This window comes from Sander lucioperca, chromosome 21 (assembly GCF_008315115.2).
Source record: "Sander lucioperca isolate FBNREF2018 chromosome 21, SLUC_FBN_1.2, whole genome shotgun sequence".
Lineage (NCBI taxonomy): Eukaryota > Metazoa > Chordata > Actinopteri > Perciformes > Percidae > Sander > Sander lucioperca.
In genome coordinates this window covers 11,863,187-11,881,622 of record NC_050193.1, presented here as the reverse complement: position 1 = coordinate 11,881,622, position 18,436 = coordinate 11,863,187, and the positions used below count along the sequence as shown (strand labels likewise).

The 18,436-nt window shown below is 38.3% G+C and overlaps 2 protein-coding genes and 1 long non-coding RNA gene across 5 annotated transcripts; 1 reads left to right on the top strand and 2 right to left on the bottom strand.

The window, feature by feature from the left end:
• il12rb2l (interleukin 12 receptor, beta 2a, like) lies at positions 1 to 13,274 on the bottom strand. Of its 3 annotated transcripts, none has more exons than XR_004896235.1 (16): positions 13,150 to 13,274; positions 12,562 to 12,657; positions 8,154 to 8,301; positions 7,884 to 8,035; positions 7,152 to 7,294; positions 6,793 to 6,931; positions 6,081 to 6,157; positions 5,729 to 5,966; positions 4,142 to 4,336; positions 3,496 to 3,600; positions 3,204 to 3,350; positions 2,207 to 2,368; positions 1,957 to 2,023; positions 1,502 to 1,607; positions 705 to 1,276; positions 1 to 324 (listed from the first exon to the last, which is right to left on the bottom strand). XR_004896235.1 is itself a non-coding variant. In XM_031312681.2 (16 exons), exons 2-16 carry the CDS (start codon positions 12,629 to 12,631, stop codon positions 896 to 898), a joined length of 2,055 nt encoding a protein of 684 aa, XP_031168541.1. In that variant the 5' UTR covers positions 12,632 to 12,657; positions 13,150 to 13,274; the 3' UTR covers positions 651 to 895. The 3 variants fall into 3 exon arrangements, 2 of the variants coding, with proteins under 2 accessions (XP_031168541.1, XP_031168540.1); XM_031312681.2 differs by lacking the exon at positions 1 to 324 and having other exon boundaries at positions 651 to 1,000; positions 1,076 to 1,276; XM_031312680.2 differs by lacking the exon at positions 1 to 324 and having other exon boundaries at positions 651 to 1,276.
• LOC116059534 lies at positions 376 to 836 on the top strand. Its single transcript, XR_004107322.1, has 2 exons — positions 376 to 501; positions 669 to 836. It is a non-coding gene; the product is annotated as an uncharacterized LOC116059534 (long non-coding RNA).
• Positions 13,275 to 15,080: 1,806 nt separating the features above from the next.
• LOC116059533 (relaxin-3-like) lies at positions 15,081 to 17,117 on the bottom strand. Its single transcript, XM_031312682.2, has 2 exons — positions 16,354 to 17,117; positions 15,081 to 15,744 (listed from the first exon to the last, which is right to left on the bottom strand). Exons 1-2 carry the CDS (start codon positions 16,511 to 16,513, stop codon positions 15,464 to 15,466), a joined length of 441 nt encoding a protein of 146 aa, XP_031168542.1. The 5' UTR covers positions 16,514 to 17,117; the 3' UTR covers positions 15,081 to 15,463.
• Between the last annotated feature and the right edge of the window lie 1,319 nt (positions 17,118 to 18,436).

The following is an 18,436-nucleotide window of genomic DNA, read 5'->3' as shown; positions in this document are numbered from 1 at the left end:
GTAAACTAAAAATTATGGATGTGGATAATTTGCCTATATAGGGAAATAATAACATGAAATAGCACCTGATATGTCAACATTTACGTTCAGTGGGCTCAAAATAGCAACAATTCTTGTAGCTTTAATAGGTTATATGGGCTTTCTGCCTTACAAATGTACACATTCACAAGTGCATCTGGAAGTTAGTTTTTGCCTCTAAATGTCTGTATTATACTTCTAACATTCCAACATACAAACATCTGAAATACTTACACATATGATTATGTATACGAGCAGCTGCTGTCAATGTCAGTGACAAATAATTCCTGACATACTTTATATTGAGGCTCCAGGTTGGATCAATGTGTAGATCATAAAGAAATTACAATTTACACACCCAGTAAAAAAATTGTTTGTCGACACATTATTTTTGCCTCTTAAAATGCTACTCACAATGAGGCTCAACATAAAACATCATTGAGATACAGCCAAACAAAATATTAAAACAAACAAATACAAAAGGTGAAAGTCCGGGGCAGCCTCTAGCTCACTCAGTAAGAGCATTCGCCCCATGTTAGCTGAGTCTAGCAGCGGTGCAGGGTTCGAATCCGACCTGCTGCTCTTTGCTGTGTGTCATCCCCCATCTCTCTCCCCCTTTCATATCTATATAAAAAAATAATCTTAAAAAGGTGAAAGTCAGCGTAGATAGAACTGGGGGATTGTCATTTAGTAGATAAGCTCTCCCATGACTGGATTCCACCCTCCTGGGTCCTGCAGAGAGAGGCTACAGAAGCCTGTCCAGACGGTCATCATCTAAAATCACATTCCAATATTGAACATTTTCTGCACAATAAAAACAAAAAAAAATACAACACATATCTGAGATGAATGTCCACAAGCCAACGTAGTGAAAACATCAAACTTCCAGTATTTCAAAAGCAGTGGGCATGAAGTGCTTTTCGTAACCCGACGTTAACTGTTCTTCCTCTGTTGAGCTCCAACAATCTTCCCTATCCCTCTCCTCATCTGAGTCAACCATTTTGCTGTACTCCTCTCTTCGATATCTGTGGTCTGTCCTATGACACTCCTCTGTGACAGCTTCCTCCCTCTGATCATCCTGGCAGTCCATCTGTAAGCACCCATCTCCAACCACTGGCCTAGTTAATCTGTCAGTGTCTGTGGTTTCCTCCAGGGAGGACTTAAAGGCCCAGGGCTGGATTTCCACAACCTCCAACAGAGAGATCTTGGGATGTGGCTCATAGACCGGAATGCAGATCCATGCCAATGAGTCAATAGTCTACAGGGAGATCACACACAGATCCAAGATTTTTTTTTTGGTAATGCACAGTAACAAACTAGGACTTGACTACATTAGTGAGCCTGTAGTCGTTAACAGGATAAGCAGTTGAATAGCAAAATAATGGCATTACTCAGGATCAACAATTAGTGGAAATCCTGTTCCAAGATTAGACTAAGGCTCACAGAAGACAAAAAAGTCCTATCATTTCAGTCAGTCTCTCACCTGGTGCGTCATGTGTCTGAAAATTTGGCTGTTGCGCGCATCTGGCACTTTGTCATAGAAAAAAGGAGGCACCAGTGGACATGCTTTGTTTTCTCCTCGACAAGCACTGGCAGACACATAAGAAAAACAAACATAAAACTCATAATCACATTAACTCACAATCTTTAAGATCAAAAATTTTTATGTTAATGTTTTCTTAACTTCAATGTTAAATTTAATAGTTTTTTCCTTACACTGTCCATCACTGAATAATTCAATTATTTTGCTTGTAAAAGTATTTCAAGTGTTATTAAAGATTAGTTGAGAATGAATTACACCAAATTCTTGTGCAATAGTCCAAATATTTACCAACAAAAAGAACTGTACCACAGCTATACATCACTCAGAGATAGGAGAATAGAGCTTCAGAAATATAATATAATTTAAAGACAAGTTGTTTAAGATGATTATCTCACCTGCAAAAAGCAAGAACACATATTACAACCACAAAAAGGATTGCAGGCACGACTGCTATTAAGAGTGCTGAAAAAGAGCATTGGACGAGAGAGATAAACTTATTTAGTCAGTAAAATGATTAATTCACCTATTATGTTATTAGAAATATCAAATTACACTTCTTTAAAAAAACTCTTACAATCTTTGTCATACAGCTCATCCTAAGCTTATCACATTCAACAAGAAAATAATTAAGATGTGATGTAATACCAAAATCTTCGTGGTGCTTTGTTTTGAACTTTGCAGTGGCATTTGCTCCAGGCCCGGCTGCAGTCACAGCTCTTAGCCGCACCTCATACTCCTGTCCTGGACTGAGATGCAGCAGCTTAAAAGTCTTATTTTCATGCTGTGAGGATGCATTCACATTGTACACTAGAAGAGACACATTGTGTGAAGTGAGGTTAAGTAACAAGAGACACACCAAACTAAGTATACTACTGCTTTAATTTGCTTATTACTACTTTTTTTTCTTCTTTTGTATGTTCACCGCTATGCATATTTATTTCGTCATTAAATATATGGAAGGTTATTTAACAAAAGTAAGTCTACAGTCATGCTAGCTGCTCTGTAAGGATATACTGTACACAGGAGTGTTTTGAGGTAAATGCTAACGCCAACATGCTAACATGCGCAAAATAACAACGCTAACATGCTGATGGTTAGCAGGTATAATCAGAACTGGTTTAGAAGTTCTAGTTATAGAGAATCTTTGGTATAATGTATAGCCATCCATCTTCTTCCGCTTATCCGGTAACGGGTCGCGGTAATGTATAGCGTTTTCATTATTTTAGATCACGCTAACATTTGATAATTAGGACTAAGAACAAAGTACAGCTGAGGCTGATGGAAATTAGTTTTGCAGGTATGTAGTCATAAACCAAATTTGACCTGCTAGACGAAAAGTCACGTGTTTACCAAAGTAATTAGAACTCATCATGAGGGGAACATGAATGTGTGTACCAAATTTCATGACAATCCACCCAATAGTTGTTGAGGCATTTTACTTAAAGCCACAAATGTAACCCACGGTGGCACTAAATAAAAAGCCAGTGGATCTAGAAATACATCCTCTGGAATGTATGAATTTCTGTTACAAATTTCATGGTAATTCATCCGATAGTCGTTCTTTGCAAAAATCACTTGGGTTTCCTATGTTTCTTTAACCAATTACTACAACTGTATAATATATTGTTGTTGTGTAGCCTACCTTTTTGTCTGTTTACTCCACTGTCTACTACTACTTGGTAGTATAGAATCAACCCATTCTGCTTGGAGAGGGGAATAGACTCCCAAAACAGGCACACATGAGTGGCAGCAATGGAAAACACCTTAAATGATGGCACACTAGAAGGGGCTGAAAACAATAATCAATCAATAAATGAGGATTACAAGTTTATTCCATTTAATACTAGGAGACAAAATTAGTTAATCGAAGTAAAAAATAAAAACAAAAAAAAAACTTTTAAAAGGCAGCCCAAAACCAAAGCATAAATACTTACTTCCTTGAAGTGAATATCCAATAACTGATGATAGGTGATGAACTTTATTGCTGTGAGATACTGTGAACAGCGACACTTGGTAGGGTGTGTACTTTGTATATTGACCTGTAGGTGGAGACACACACCAGAGTTAAACAGCCAGCACAAGTCCAACCTTAAAAGTGATGGTTTTCTTTAAATGGATGTTCTACAGCAGGGGTCACCAACACAGTACCCACGGGCACCAGGTAGCCCCCAAGGACCAAATGAGTAGCCCTCAGGCCTGTTCTAAAAATGAAAATTGAATATTGATATTATCTGTTTCCCACCTTGTTAAGTCATTGTTGATAATTATTGTGAGAAATCATTAACGTGATCAGTGTCTTCACATAGATGACTATCATTAATCATTAATAATCATATATAACTAAAGGCAAACTGAGAAAATTTGTTATTTCAGAAGAGTGTATCGAACTGGTAGCCCTTCGTATGACTCAGTACCCATGAAGTAGCTCTCAGTTACAAAAAGGTTGGTGACCCCTGTTCTACAGTATATCACTTCCTGGGGCTACTCAATCAGATATTTAAAATATTTAAGCAGCGTTGTATGAGTAAACTTTTCTATTTACCGTTTGTATTGCTATGAACATATCCAAATCAAACAGACCTTTCAAAATTCCTGTTGTTTGGCTTTTGTTTACTTTGACCCAATCAAATCCTTGGCATGGAGGACTTCCTGCTTGTTTGTATTGCAACACATATTCCTTCAGGTTGTCTAAAAGCTGAGAGGGCAGATCCCAGGACACATTGAGGTTCTCTTCATTCATCACAAGGTGAAGAGCTTGCTCGTCTTTCTCTTTACCTTTGCAAGAGACAAAATTCTTGTTAGTTCTGATGAGCCGGAAGAATAGGAGAAATAGAAATGAAGAAATTAGAGAATCACATCACACAAATATAGAATTATTGCAGCATCATTTTCCAGAGAGAACAGTCACTTTAACTATAACTTTCAATTTAGTTCCATTTCAGTGCTGTATTCACAAAGGCTCTCAGGACCACTCCTTAATGGCACTGAAAGTTCCTTGTTAAGGGTTTCCTTTCAAGACCTATTCACAAAACTGCTCAGAATAGCTTTTACTCCTAAGCCTAAGCCTAGATTTCATTAACAAACATTTGAGATATTTTAGATATTGTGTCAAAAATTCCATATGTTAGCCTGGTTGACACCAGACCCTTCTCAGTTGTAAGTGAGAGTGGGTCTGGGGAAGGTTCATTGACAGCTCATTTCCAAAGTGGCGTCACCAACGGACGCCGCTCAAATGCCTCTGGGCGCATTGGATAGTTCAACCAATCAGACCAACGATACGGGTGACGCTGCGCTTCGGTAGCCGTCATGTTGAATGTAAACAAAAAAACGCTCGCCGTCGCTGCGCTATCGTCGTTGCGCTATCGTCGTTGCGTAAAGCCCGATTCAACTGTTGTGATTGGTGTAAAGCCCACCTCAGCGGTTGTGATTGGTGCCTCGATTTTGGGGACATTGGAAATGAGTTTGAATGGGCTCTTCGCCAGACTGACTTGCAGAGCAAATCTCAAATTTGCCGGAAGTTCGTCAGGGTTTACCCAGGCTATCCATATGTAAAACAAAGCAAACAATTTTGTCTTGTTTTGTGACTGAACAAATCTTCATCCTTTGATGAGGTAATTCTACGTTCACTGCATATTCTTCAGGTTTTATGTTAATGGCCATAAAATCAGCTTTATTTATGTAGTCCATTTGGTGATTATTTAATGTACACTTAATGAGACACAATGACCAGTTAAACAAATGTGGATCTGAAGAGTGCATTTTTGGTTTAAGGAATAATTCTCAGCTAAAATGTCTCAATTGGGGAGCTGATTCTTATTAACTCACCTGTCATCAAAATTTGCTTTTATAGGTTCATTATTGTTCTATTTTTATAAACCGCTGACATGATGATGCAGATTACCTGCAGCATTTGACTGATTGTGAGCAGATCCTAGTGACTTAGGAGTCCTCTGCACTACCATTTCTTACTTTTAATTTAAAAACACTTTGTGAATAACTTTGACCAAAAACGTAGGACTGACACAGCCCTTATTTTTGGGAGAGTTTTTCCCAATACAGCCAGCGACTTTTAGCCTCAGGAGGTTTTGTGAATATGGCCCCTGACACAAATCTTTCCACACTTTTACTTACTACTTTGTACTCAATGACAGTCTGGACAATTGATACCTGGTATTGGCATAGGCAGATAAGAAGGCACTGTGGCACCATGCGCGTTGTAGGCAGACACACTGACTGATGATACATCCTTTAGAGAGAAAGTGAAGTGGCATTGCATTTCATCACACAACAATCGCCCCCTTGGCTCAGCTGTGGACATATTCACCAACACGGCAGTGCCGTTATTGTATGACAGTCTGACTTCATATCCCAGAATGAGGCCGCAAGCCTGAGATATAGGAAGCGTCTGGATGAGATGGAGAAAAAGGAGACGATAGCGAGGGGTGAGTCTGCATAAAGTGAGACTCTGGTTCATTATTTCAGTCAGAGAATCATGATTTTGGGTAATTTGTTTACTTACCTTCCAGGACAGAACACAGTCAGAGCTTGCCTGGGATATCCCACAGTCCCTCCATACATCCAGCTCTCCTACAGGGGCTGAACAAGAGAGGAACAAATTAGCAAGAAGGAGAGAAAACCAGAGAGATGATGCAAAAAAACAGAACCCAGTGCAGGTTTGTGGAACTCAGTGGTTCATAGTTTTAGCATCGAAAATGTTTATTTTGTTTAGTGGGAGAGACGGAACTGTTAGGATAAATTAGGATAGTCCTTCTAGTTTCATGTTTGCATAATTACTGTCACAATATGAAGGTACAGCTAGCGGCTGGTTAACTTAATTTAGCATAAAGACTGGAGGCAGGGAAACAGCTAATCCACCTGTCAGCACCTCTAAAGCTCACTGATTAACATGTTATATGTATTATTTGTGTAATCGGTACAAAAAATGACAATTGTATGTTAACTTCCTGGAGTCTCCATTGGTTGCCTAGGACTGTGTCCCAGCTAATAAATAGTACCGCACCTAAACACTGTAAAATGTCAACACTTTTTTGTACGGATGATTGATATTTAGTGTACTGGTGAGAGTGGTAACAACCTTCTCATCTAATCCTCAGTACGAGATCAAAAAAGCCTATTTCTCAAAATTTCAAACCGTTAAAATCAACCTCAAAATTCCTCAAGTTCTTTGCCGATGATAAACTTAAGAGACCACATCACAAATGAGGACCAACCCGTCTCTGTGCTTCGTATTCTGTGGGTTGCACTCCAGTCACTCAACAAGCCTGGGACACAGGAACAGCGAACTTGAAATTCATAGACTGTGTTGGGCTGGGGACTGTCAAATGTATAGCCATGGCTTCCCACCTCTTCCTGTGTGGAAAGGAAAAAGACAAGCTTGAACATGCATTCAGTTGACAAAACTTTAGTTAATCAACAATACACAGTTTTCCTTTTTTTCAGGACATTAATTGATTAATTTATTCCTTTATCAGTACTGTCTCCTCAATGTCAACATACTCCATTACAAAGTGTGGACTACACTGAGAGGAAGAATAGGAAAATTGTGGGAGACAAAACCTAAACCAGACACCTCAAGCCAGTCTTGGTCTGCCTCTGTCCGATGTCGGACATAACAGCTTCCCAAAGAGAGCTGCAGCTCATCACAAGTGGAAATCCAGTCAATCTCTAATGACTCCTTATGGCTCAATGTGACTTTAGGAGGGGGCGGCTTTCCTAGAAACAGATACACAGAAACATCTAATATGAAATATCACTTAAATCAAAACGTATAATTAGGATATAAATGACAAGTCAGTACCAACTTTTTTTCCCATTGAAATGAGTAAATTATTGTGATTCTGGTTGTCAGAAAGGCATCGAGTACTACTATTATTATTAGGGCTGCATGATATGAGGGAAATACCTAATTGCGATTATTTTGACTGATATTGTGATTGCGATATGATTTATGATATTGGATGGAATGACAATGTTTGTACCATTATTCTCATTTGCATTGAAAAATATTTAAAAATATTTGTTTGTGCGATTAATACGATTTGTACCAAACAAAGATTTTTTATTTACTCTGTAGGATACGATTTGTAGTATGGGACGTCTCTGCAGCAATTCAGAATGGTATGACACATATTTTGCCTATAACAAATATTGTGTCCCCCCTGCAATTTGGATATTGCACAAATCCATATTGCAATTTTGATAAAATTGTATTAATTGTGCAGCCCTAATTATTATTATTATTATTATTACTGTTGTTGGTGGTGTCTGTATTCATGAACTAGAATGTGCAGGACTGACTCACTGATATCTGCTGTATTAAACACAGCCTCCAGAGATTTGGCAGAACCATGCTGGTTCTTAGCCTGGACCCACACACGAAGTTCTTCATGGCTGGGGAAGTGTTCACGCTGGATAATCCCAAACAAACTGGGCCCATTGATCACATGCCCCTCTCTAAAGAGAAGACAAGCAGAGTAAAGCAAATTCAGAAGGCTTCTCCTAAAGTTATCAGATTATTGTCAACAAAACTTTAAAGTTGTCAGATGAAGGAATATGTTTTTATCATGTTTACTCTCTATTTGCTGTCCCCCAGTGCAGGCTGTAGTTGGTGGTGATCTGAGGATCCAGCCTTGCATCCCAACTACAGTGGATATCTTCACAGTTGTTTGTCTCACCACATGGGATAGAGCAGTCAGGAGGAGAGGGAGCAGCAGGAGGACCTGAAGAAACAAAGAGCGGAAGGGATAAAAAACAATGAAAAACATAAGACCTTATCTCGTAACTAACAAAAACAGTTTCAACTAAAATTGAACATTAAAATCTACATGAAGGTAAAATTTCTTGCTATTAGGCTATCTTAGTTTTAGGTAGGTGTAACAAAAAAAGTTGGTAACGTAGTATTCCAACCATGACATTTGAAAGACCCTTTGGGTTTGGATTTTTGGTTTTGTCTATTGTATTGTCCAAACCAATACATGCAGCTCAATTAGATGACGGAGTAGAAAAAAGCAGTGAAATCAGTGACAGCGGCACAGACTGAAATATGTAATCCAAAATGCTACCACCATGAGTCACAACAAGCAAAGGTACTGACCCACTGTGACAAACTTCCAGGATATTGTGAGTCACAAAAAACAAATTACGAAAGAACACAGCTAAAACAAAAAAGATGCACACAAGTAGCCTGAAGAAGTTAAAATAAACTACGCTTTGCTGCTAAAAACTCTAAAATCCAACCATCCAGTATTGATTTACTGTCAGTTTGAGCAGTTTTACTTATGCAAATTAAATGTAAATTCTTATTAATATTCATTAATGTTTTAGTCAGATAGATTGTATGTATATATATATATATATATATATATATATATATATATATATATATATATATATATATATATATATAGAGAGAGAGAGAGAGAGAGAGAGAGAGAGAGAGAGAGAGAGAGAGAGAGAGAAGATAAAAAAAAAAAACCTAAAAGCAATAGACAGAAGACTGATCTTCACCACAAGACAAATACAAAAAGAGTCCAATTCAGTCATGCGTGCATTCGCCCATGCCTGCAAACACACACACCTTTTTTTTCCTATTCATCACAAGACCGTCACCTTCACCCATTTCTCGAAAGCCTACAACTTAGCGGTGATCAATTCAATGCCTGCACACAGCATGTTGCAAGAAAGCACACCGTTAACAGGAAATGAGCGCTTTAATACATCTGTGTGAAAATCCACCCTTCTCTTGTCACCACTTCCTCTTCAATACAGAAAGTAATGCATTATAGGGTCAGTCTACAATTGAGAAAACGTATAGGAATGTGCCCTGCATATATTAACACAAAGAGCCCTTCATCAAAACATGTAAAGCTTGATGTAATGCCTTCAGTGGGAGAACAACATGTGCTACACATAAAACACCTCATTCTTTATCAAGTTAGTTTTGAACAACACAACCTTCTTAAGTAGCAGTATCACTATCATAGAAGTGCATGAAGCATACACTGCAGAGATCTTCAACAGGGGGTCCGAGGCCCCTAGGGGGGTCCTCAGAGTTACTGCAGGGGGGCCATAAAATAATTGTTAATTTTTTGAAAGTTTTTTCAAAAATTGAAATGTCTTAATATATTATTAGCAAATATAAATCAGCCTCTTTGTGAGAAAAACAACACATTGATGATAGGCTTACTGGCCTATAGGAAAGGTAGTCACTAAGGTAGCCATCCACAGATACAGTTAATCCTAAGGATTCACTGTGCCACATGTATTTTTAACATTAAAACATGATTTATGAAAGCGATTTTGACCGCTGGTCGGTCTTACCGCGCTCCCTCGTGGGCCGGATAAATTTCATTAAGATGGTTGTCCTCCCCAAAATTTCTTTATCTTTTCCAGCACATACCGGTACTTATCGCTAAATCTTTTTTCAACAAGCTGAACAGGGCGATATCTAAATTTCTGTGGGACAGCAAACCTGCCAGGATCCAAAAGGCAATACTACGGTCTCCGAAGGCTGAGGGGGGGTCTGGCGCTCCCTGACTTCAGACGATACTACTCGGCAGCTAATTTGCAGAAACTCCTATACTGGATGAGTGAGGACTGCGCCTCACTACCTGGCTGGGTGTATTTGGAAAGGGCGAGTTCACACCTGTCATTGTGGTCGGTCCTCTGCTCTCAACTCCCTCTGCCTTCAACATCTGTGGGCACATGCCCGGTTGTATCCTTCTCGCTCAAGATCTGGAGTCAGGTTAGGAAAAACTTTGGCTTACAGGGCCCTTCCATCTTGACCCCACTGCTTAAAACCATGTCTTCGCACCCTCAAGTTCAGACCTGGCATTCAGGGCCTGGTACAGTAATGTTGAGTAATCGTCAGTGTCAAAGACCTATACAAGGATGGCATATTTGAATCCTTCACAGAGCTCTCCTCCCGTTATGATTTGCCACCTCTTTCGCTTTTTCCAGATGGACTTTGTCAAGAAGACATTTCCCCACTTTCCCCTGACGCTGGCCTCCCTGTTGCACTGAGGCAGGCCCTGGCATTTACATCTCTGCTAGCCCGGAGACTGGTCCTGCTCAACTGGAAACTTTCCCGCCCCCCTACACACGACTGTTGGATTAAAGAAGTGCTAGACAATTTGAAGCTGGAGAAGCTTAGATCTTCCTTGAAAGGCTCTATCTCGACTTACTTACTTATCATCAAACTGCCATACATCCTTGTAACGCATCCTGCTGCTGCAGGCTGCAGATATGATGGAGAAAGACAGCAGCAACACAGTTCTGAATGCCGCTTTTCATTTTCCAAAACTCCCGGACGGCTCAGTAAACAAGTCGAAAGCCATATGCACATTGTGTAAAGCCGAATTAAAATATCACCGAAGCACGTCAAGCTTGAGCTACCACCTACGAGCTAATTAATGTGACTCAGGTTGATGCTACCCTCTAGCATGCTACCCACTCAGGCAAAGCAGTATTTTGGAGAGTGCTACTTGCCGACCTGTGGAGGAAACCAAATCCAAAAAAGCATCGAGGACTCGGGTCTTAAAGACGTACTACGGTTGGCATGTTCTGACCTGTCTCGTTGCCGTCGAGGGGGACAGTAGTTTTCACGCATACACAGCCTGTACGATACGGAGAAAGCAGCCACACTGGAACTGCTGCAAAGTGCTACAAACGCTGTCTCATTAACCGGTGATCACTGGACGTCAGTGAGTAATCAACATTATTTAGGAGTTACTAAACACTATATTGACTCTGGTAAGGATAGGGATTTTTAGTTAGGTACTTGGAGGAATTGTGCAATAATGACAGATTCACACATTTTTCTTTTGTTTACAATAAATAAATAATAACAAATACAAATCTTAAAGTCAAGTTCATAAAGTCACTTTCTTTGCATTCATTTGATTCCCAATCAAGATACACTGGTAAGAATTGCTTTCCATTGTTAATATGTACTTAAAAACAGTTCTGAAATGCAAAATAATAGAATTTTAATCATGTGATAAAATATGCGATTAATTGCGATTAACTATAGAAATTCCGCGATTAATCGCTTGACATAAATAATCGTTTGACAGCCCTAATTTTTTTTTAATTACCTTCATCTCCTCTCTTCCTTTATCTCTTTTAATTTGTCTAACTTTTTCACTTTTATCTTTTGATGTTGTGTGCCCTTATTGGTGTGTGTTTGTCAGTGGGCATGGGTCTGTGTTGTGTGTCCCCGTTTTCTTTGGACCTGAACTGGGCTGGTTTGTGGTTGTGTAGGGAAATTGAAGGGAAGCGACACATTGTTTTCACTACGCTTTGTTCTCCATCGACTGTGCTCTATGTCACGTACTGTAAACATTTAAAATTTAAATATAAAGAGTTGGAAAAAAAAAACATGATTTATAAAATCATGCCAACCAATATTTGAATAGTATTCTATGCACTAAAAAGGTATAGGCTTTAGTCCGGCCACACGTTATTGTAGGCGGAGTTCAATATGCAACTTAATTTGATGCTATGATTTTATGTAGTATGGGGTCCCTGATCCGTCTCTCTCTCAGTTAAGGGGTCCTTGGCTTAAAAAACGTTAAAGACCCCTGATCTACTGTGTATTTTGTTGGAGAGAAGTTTGGTAGTGGTAGACAAAGTATCTAGAGCTTTAACTTGAATAGTGATATAAAAAAAAGCTTACACAAGTGAGTGCTGTAGCTGATTGAAGTGGAGCTAATTTGACATACTTAATCTACCCTTGGGTAGTTTATTCTTTAAAAATACATCATTTCTTACAGGCTGATCATGTATGTTGTATGTAAAATGACAGCACACAAAAAGCAAGCAGTAGTAATATATAGCTGTTAAATAAATGTAGTAAAAGGGCAATATTTCCCTCTGAATGAAGTAGCACAAAGCTAGGAAAGAAACATTAAGCACCTAAAGGAAGAATTTAACTTATACAGTATTTGAGTAGCATGTTCACAAACACTGGATAAGTCTACCTGGAGCAAAACAATTTGGCAGGGTGACCAGCAAGATGGACAGACGCCACCATGTCCGAAATGTGGCCATTACATTTGGACTGTGGCCTCTAGTGCCTGTGGAAAACACACACATAAACACACATACACACAGAACATGTATTAACCACGGAGGCTATATCCTGTGACAGATACATTCCTCAAATCCAAGCATTGTTGGTGTTTTTGACACAGTAAATGTAGTGAGCTACTAACACGTGCATCGAAAACGATCGAAACATAGGCTCCTCTGTAGATTCTGCAGTTTGACATAGGTTAGCCTACTGTAAAACGCCTCACGCTGAATGCCGACAGTCCGTCTGTCATACACACATTACTGTTAGATGTACTCAAATGTAAATGAGCAAATAAAGATATAAGTGGTATATTATTAGCATATGAAAGCACACAGCACTCAGTAGTGTAAGTAGCCCTAGTTCGTATCTAACGTTAAATACTGTTCTGTCTCAAATTATAGCAAGCTGTTTTGTTCTTCAATATTAGCGAACTATCAATAGGCTAGCTATTGACTATACAATGTATAATATAAATTGACTATAAATTACTTACCTCATTATGAGACACACCGGAGTCTGTCGCGCATTCTGCAGCGATATTAACACAGTTTACAAAGAAAGTTTGTTGTTAAATTCAAATTGATAGTTCAGTTTTTACCAGATAGCCCCGCCCATTTCTGGAATTACCAGTGACGCAAACACACTCACAAAAACGCTATTTGTATAGCTTAATTTCACAACAATGTTACATATCTATGTAGTTTTCTGTATCATTCATTTTGAGTAGCCTAGGTGTCAGAAACATTATATATTTGAATGTATTTTTTCAATAAAGTTGTAGAAAATAAAAACATATATCCATGTACTCAACCAGAGACGGTTTAGAACCATGTTTAAAACAGTAGTATAAAGGATCTTTGACTCAACTTGTTTAGCCTACTTCCTGCTCTCTGACTGCTGCAGGTCCAAAAACATAATAGGCTACATTTAGCAGTAGCTTCACATAGAAACCACACAGGGGAGTGGTTTTATCATCATTTTAGTGATTTAAAAAAAACCTCAAATGATAGAACGGTTACTGATAAGCAATGAGCAGGCTTAATATCCTGGGACCACAGCTCAACTGAAACTCACACAGAGTGAGATGGTAAAGTTTTTAAGTGGCATAAAGTGGCATTTAAGTAAGTACAACCTACTTTTTCTTGAGTATTTTCGTTTTATGCTACATCCTACTTAAATATTGTAGGTTCTATCCACTGTAGTTATTTTACAAAATGGAGTCAGACAGTAAAATTAAGAAGATTTTACATTACTGTAAAAAGATATAAACTTATGAAATATAATGCATTGTTAAAGGGGAAACCAGTGTTAGCAATTCCACTACATAGTGACTTCCTCTTTAAACTCTTCAGATGGTTTTATTTCAATAATCGTCAAAGGCCCATAGAGTTTAAATAAATCATTATAGGTAGCCTAAGATTAGAGGAAATTCCAATAAATGAATGCACTTTTTAAAGAAGAACTTTTTATCATTTTCTTCTTTCCTACCACATCAATAATCTTATAACCCATCAGTTTTACATTTTGTGACCCTTTGGAGAGGCCCTACCTTTAGATTGGGAGCCACTCGACTAAAGGAGTTGAAACTAGCACCACCCCTACCAACTATTAAAATCATGCTTACAAAGTGATGCATCAGTATTAACTATCTAATAATGTATAATATACTAATATAAGTTGTAGTATATTGGTTACAGGGGTAATTTACATGCAGAGACTTTTACTTTTGATACTTTATAAGTTCATATTGCTGTACTTCTGTACTTTTACTCAGTTGTAAATGTGGGACTTTTACTTGTAATGGATGCATCAAATGCAAAATACGCTATACAGCCTATTTCAGGTGAAGTGAGGCTAGCCTTGTAATTAAGGAAAGACAAGATTTCAACATGTACTAAAAAGGCAATTACATATTGGTTTGTTTTGTTTTCTTCAAGACCGCAGAGGGTGGGGGGTGGGTGAGGGTTTTGGTTCTTGTTTGATTGTATTTGTTTGTTCTGTATGTTGTGTGTTCAAAAATATAAAAATAATAAAAAAAGATCATAAAAAAAGGCAATTACATGTTTTTTTCAACACATTTTTATTATGATCTGAATGTTTAACCCATTTAGTGTTCTGTGTGCAATGAAACAAATGCAAAATACCAACAATCTACTTCTAATTAACAAACAAGATGAGACATTTGTGACTTACAGTTGTTATCAAATGATCTTAACAAAGCATATTATTTCCTTGAATTCTCAGATGCACAATTCAGCTGGTAATGGGGAAAATACATTTATTTTGTGTGTGTTAGTGGTTGGGAAGGACAAAACAGCTGGGTTCAAGATTGAATAATTAAGGCTGTTTATTACAAACATAATATTCATGTTTAATCTTTTCTTCTTTTTTTATATATATATTTTTTTGCTTTTATTGCCTTTATTGATAGGACAGATTAAGACAGGAAAGTGTGAGAGAGTTTGGGAATGACATGCAGCAAAGGGCCGCAGGTCAGAACCGAACCCGCGGCTGCTGTGACAAGGACTGAGCCTCTGTACGTGGGGCACACACTCAAACAGGTGAGCTAACCAGGCGCCCCATGTTTAATCACTTTAAACAGAAATATATATAAATCTTTTGAACACATGGCAGCCCTTTCCATACACTTTATAGATACTTAATAAAAAAAAAAAAATAATAATAATAAATAATTTCACAATTAAACAGTTCACATGATGTTTAACTGTAAGACACTGGATATACTGTAAAATGACCTAAAATTCATGAGAAGTGTGAAAAAAGAAGTGTGTGGCGAAGGTTGACTCTCAACATAGGGAGCTGATCTCGCCCTTGCTGCAGCCCCACTTGCAGCAGGCGTTAGACAGGCCCACCACCACGTCCCGGCCCTTGCGGTCAGCCTTGCGTAGGACTTCCAGGATTTCGTCACTGATGAAAGAACGTGCCGGCCTGCTAAACACTCCCTCATGGTCGTTACTTGTGAAGCTTAGATCACTGTTGCTTTGGAGGAGACTCTCTACCACAGGATTGTGACTCAAGCCTTCCAAGGACTCCTCCTGGCGGGAGCTGAATGGGTCCTCTAAAACATCTGCAGCAGTAAAATGGGCAAATGAAGAATCAGAGTACACCCATGCTTTTTTCATACACTCAGAGAATAAATAATAATGTGTCCCTGTCCATATAATCATACAATATAATGTCAATGATGGAGGGAGTGAGTGTCAGGGAAAATGCAAACCAACAGGATGTAGGATGTAACATAAAATGAAGTTCTTTCAGGGTCAAAGGCTCAAGGATACATACATAATGACAATGTAAATGAGAATTATAGCTCTCTGATTCCAGCATTGATTGTTGATACTGTAAACACTGACTAAACCAAGTATACCAAACAACGTGATTGTTAAATACAGATTTAGTTAGTTGTATTTTCTATCTGCACTTTAAAATAACATATGATTTTCTTCTCCCTCCATTGAAGTTATCACTGCCTCATCTGCACAATTGCACACAATCACAAATAAGAAGGTAAGAACATAAACTTCATCATGGACATACAATTATTTCACAAAGATCGAGAGAAATCATAAGTTGATGTCATACAATGAATGGACTTGTTTGAGTCACCAGATGAAACCCTAACAGTGATTGAAACAAGGCCAGTCATGGTGAAGATGTAGCGCCCTCAGCCTCTTACCTGAACTCCTGAGTGACCGCCTCCATCGTGAGCCTCCGCAGGTGAAGATGACTGCCCGAATGAACTCCCGGCCACATAGCTTTACCCCATATGTTGGGCTGTCCATGGGCTGAACCCCAGCCACTAGCAGACACACCACCAGTACCACAGCTTTCCACATAGTACCCCAAGGAAATAAAGCAAAACAAAAGTGATTCAAATGACAGAATATTCTTTGGTTTGAGCAGCACTTAGCTTTCTGTCTCCCTGTTTGCAAGAGTTATGACTTTCTAGCTGACCCAGGCGTGGTTTATAAAGGGGTTTGGAGAACTGCAAGGGAGCCCTGCATACTGCGCATGCAGGCCTTCTCCGGAAGAACAGATTTGAAAGAGAGATACAATCCTCAGAGACCTTTATGGAGACAAAAAGCGGACCAAAGGTGGCATAATTAACGAATATGTCAGAGGCCCCAATGGTCAGATTGTGTTTCAGCATGAGAAGCACTTTTGTCACCGTTAATGTCCCTCAATATTATGACTTCATCAGATCCCACTTACATTTAATATGTAAATGATTCCATAATCATGGGTCATGTAGTGGATTTGAATATGCAGAGCATATTGACAACGTCAACAAATGGCAAAAAGTATGAGAATATGTGACATAAAAACCTTTTATAGCATACTGGTTAATTACAACTCTGTCTCCATCTATAGGTTTATCATAGGGCATGGTATTAGAAGATTTCAGTGTTCTTTGATGTATTGGCACTATACATTGCTAAATCACTAGATATCATGGTCTCTTGTCCCCTATAGATTGTTGTGTAAAATGCGTGGATATTCTGATAAATTAGTCAAAATAATCAAAGCAAGAAAATAATCATGACAATTTATCATAATTGCAAAGTGAATCTTCAAGTTGGCAGCTGACACCAGTGAATAGAGATACTCAACACAGAGCAACATCTTAAGTCCTAAAAGAAGAGGTGCATTGTAATGGTAATTTCTTTCAAAAATAAAAAAGACATGGTGAACCTTTCAGGCCTAATTACGCTTGTTACCATGAATTCTCCTGATAAGATTTAACATTCGCTGACACCAGGGATATATTTAGGACATTGTGACCATTATCACAATTTGTTACATCAGTTCTGCCATTTTTATTCCACACAAGACCCTGCATAACTTATATCTATAATTTTCCTCTGCTCTTAAAAATTACTTATTCTGTAATCTCTTTGCCAAAAGGTGAACGGGGAGGACTGAGACAGGACCAGTGACATTTTCAAAGGCATAGATAACAAAGAAGTCTAATTATGAGTCTGGCAAAAATAAAACATTGTTATCTGTGTATCCACATAGTCAAAGGTCGCTCGTTTAGGAAATTACAATGAGAATTATGAATTTGTAATTAATACGATGATAACAAGCAAACAGAATGGCATTTTAGGAGGTTATCCACCCTGACATCCATTGTCAACAAAAGTGACCTGTGGAGGTCATGTGAGCAATATGAAAATGCAATGGCCCATACTTTTTATAAATGTGTGTTTTATCAACAATGCACACTGTAGATAAATGTATAAAACATGGTCCTACATACTATATGATTTGATTCAAGGGGTAATTTTGAAATGATTTACAAATTACTTTTGTGTCTCAGTACACAGCAGCATTCATATGTTCTGTTGTATGGTCGCTGCATAAAAAAAGTGACAGCTCAACTGGCTATCCTGGGCAAGCAATTGCTTACTAGGCTGTTTTCACTTTTTCATTAACGATATGCAGTAATGATACAACAGACATTACACAACTGACATTGAATCAGAAGTATTGTGTTTTTGTGGTATAAGTTATACAACAGTGGAAGTGGTGATAGGTACGTAAGAGTCAGAAGTGAAAGAAAATTGGCTTCTTTGCAATACTGGTACTCAAGCTAGAATAGAGTAAGGTAAGAGAGGTAAGAGGTAGAGTAAAGTAAGTGTGTTTAACAGATTTGTAAAAAAAATCAAACAAGGCATAAAAGACGAAGTCTTAGCCTAGTTGAACAAAAACAGTGACTAGATTCAAAATTACTGTTCATTATTTGTCAGATAAGTCAA

Coding starts and splice junctions, on each gene's coding strand:
- il12rb2l (XM_031312680.2), bottom strand. CDS start 12,631: ATGGCCACATTTCGGACATGGTGGCGTCTGTCCATCTTGCTGGTCACC. Junction 8,036..8,153: donor TGGGGGACAGCAAATAGAGA/GTAAACATGATA, acceptor TCTTCTCTTTAG/AGAGGGGCATGTGATCAATG. Junction 4,337..5,728: donor TCTGCCTATGCCAATACCAG/GTATCAATTGTC, acceptor TCTCTTGCAAAG/GTAAAGAGAAAGACGAGCAA.
- LOC116059533 (XM_031312682.2), bottom strand. CDS start 16,513: ATGTGGAAAGCTGTGGTACTGGTGGTGTGTCTGCTAGTGGCTGGGGTT. Junction 15,745..16,353: donor GCGGTCACTCAGGAGTTCAG/GTAAGAGGCTGA, acceptor TTACTGCTGCAG/ATGTTTTAGAGGACCCATTC.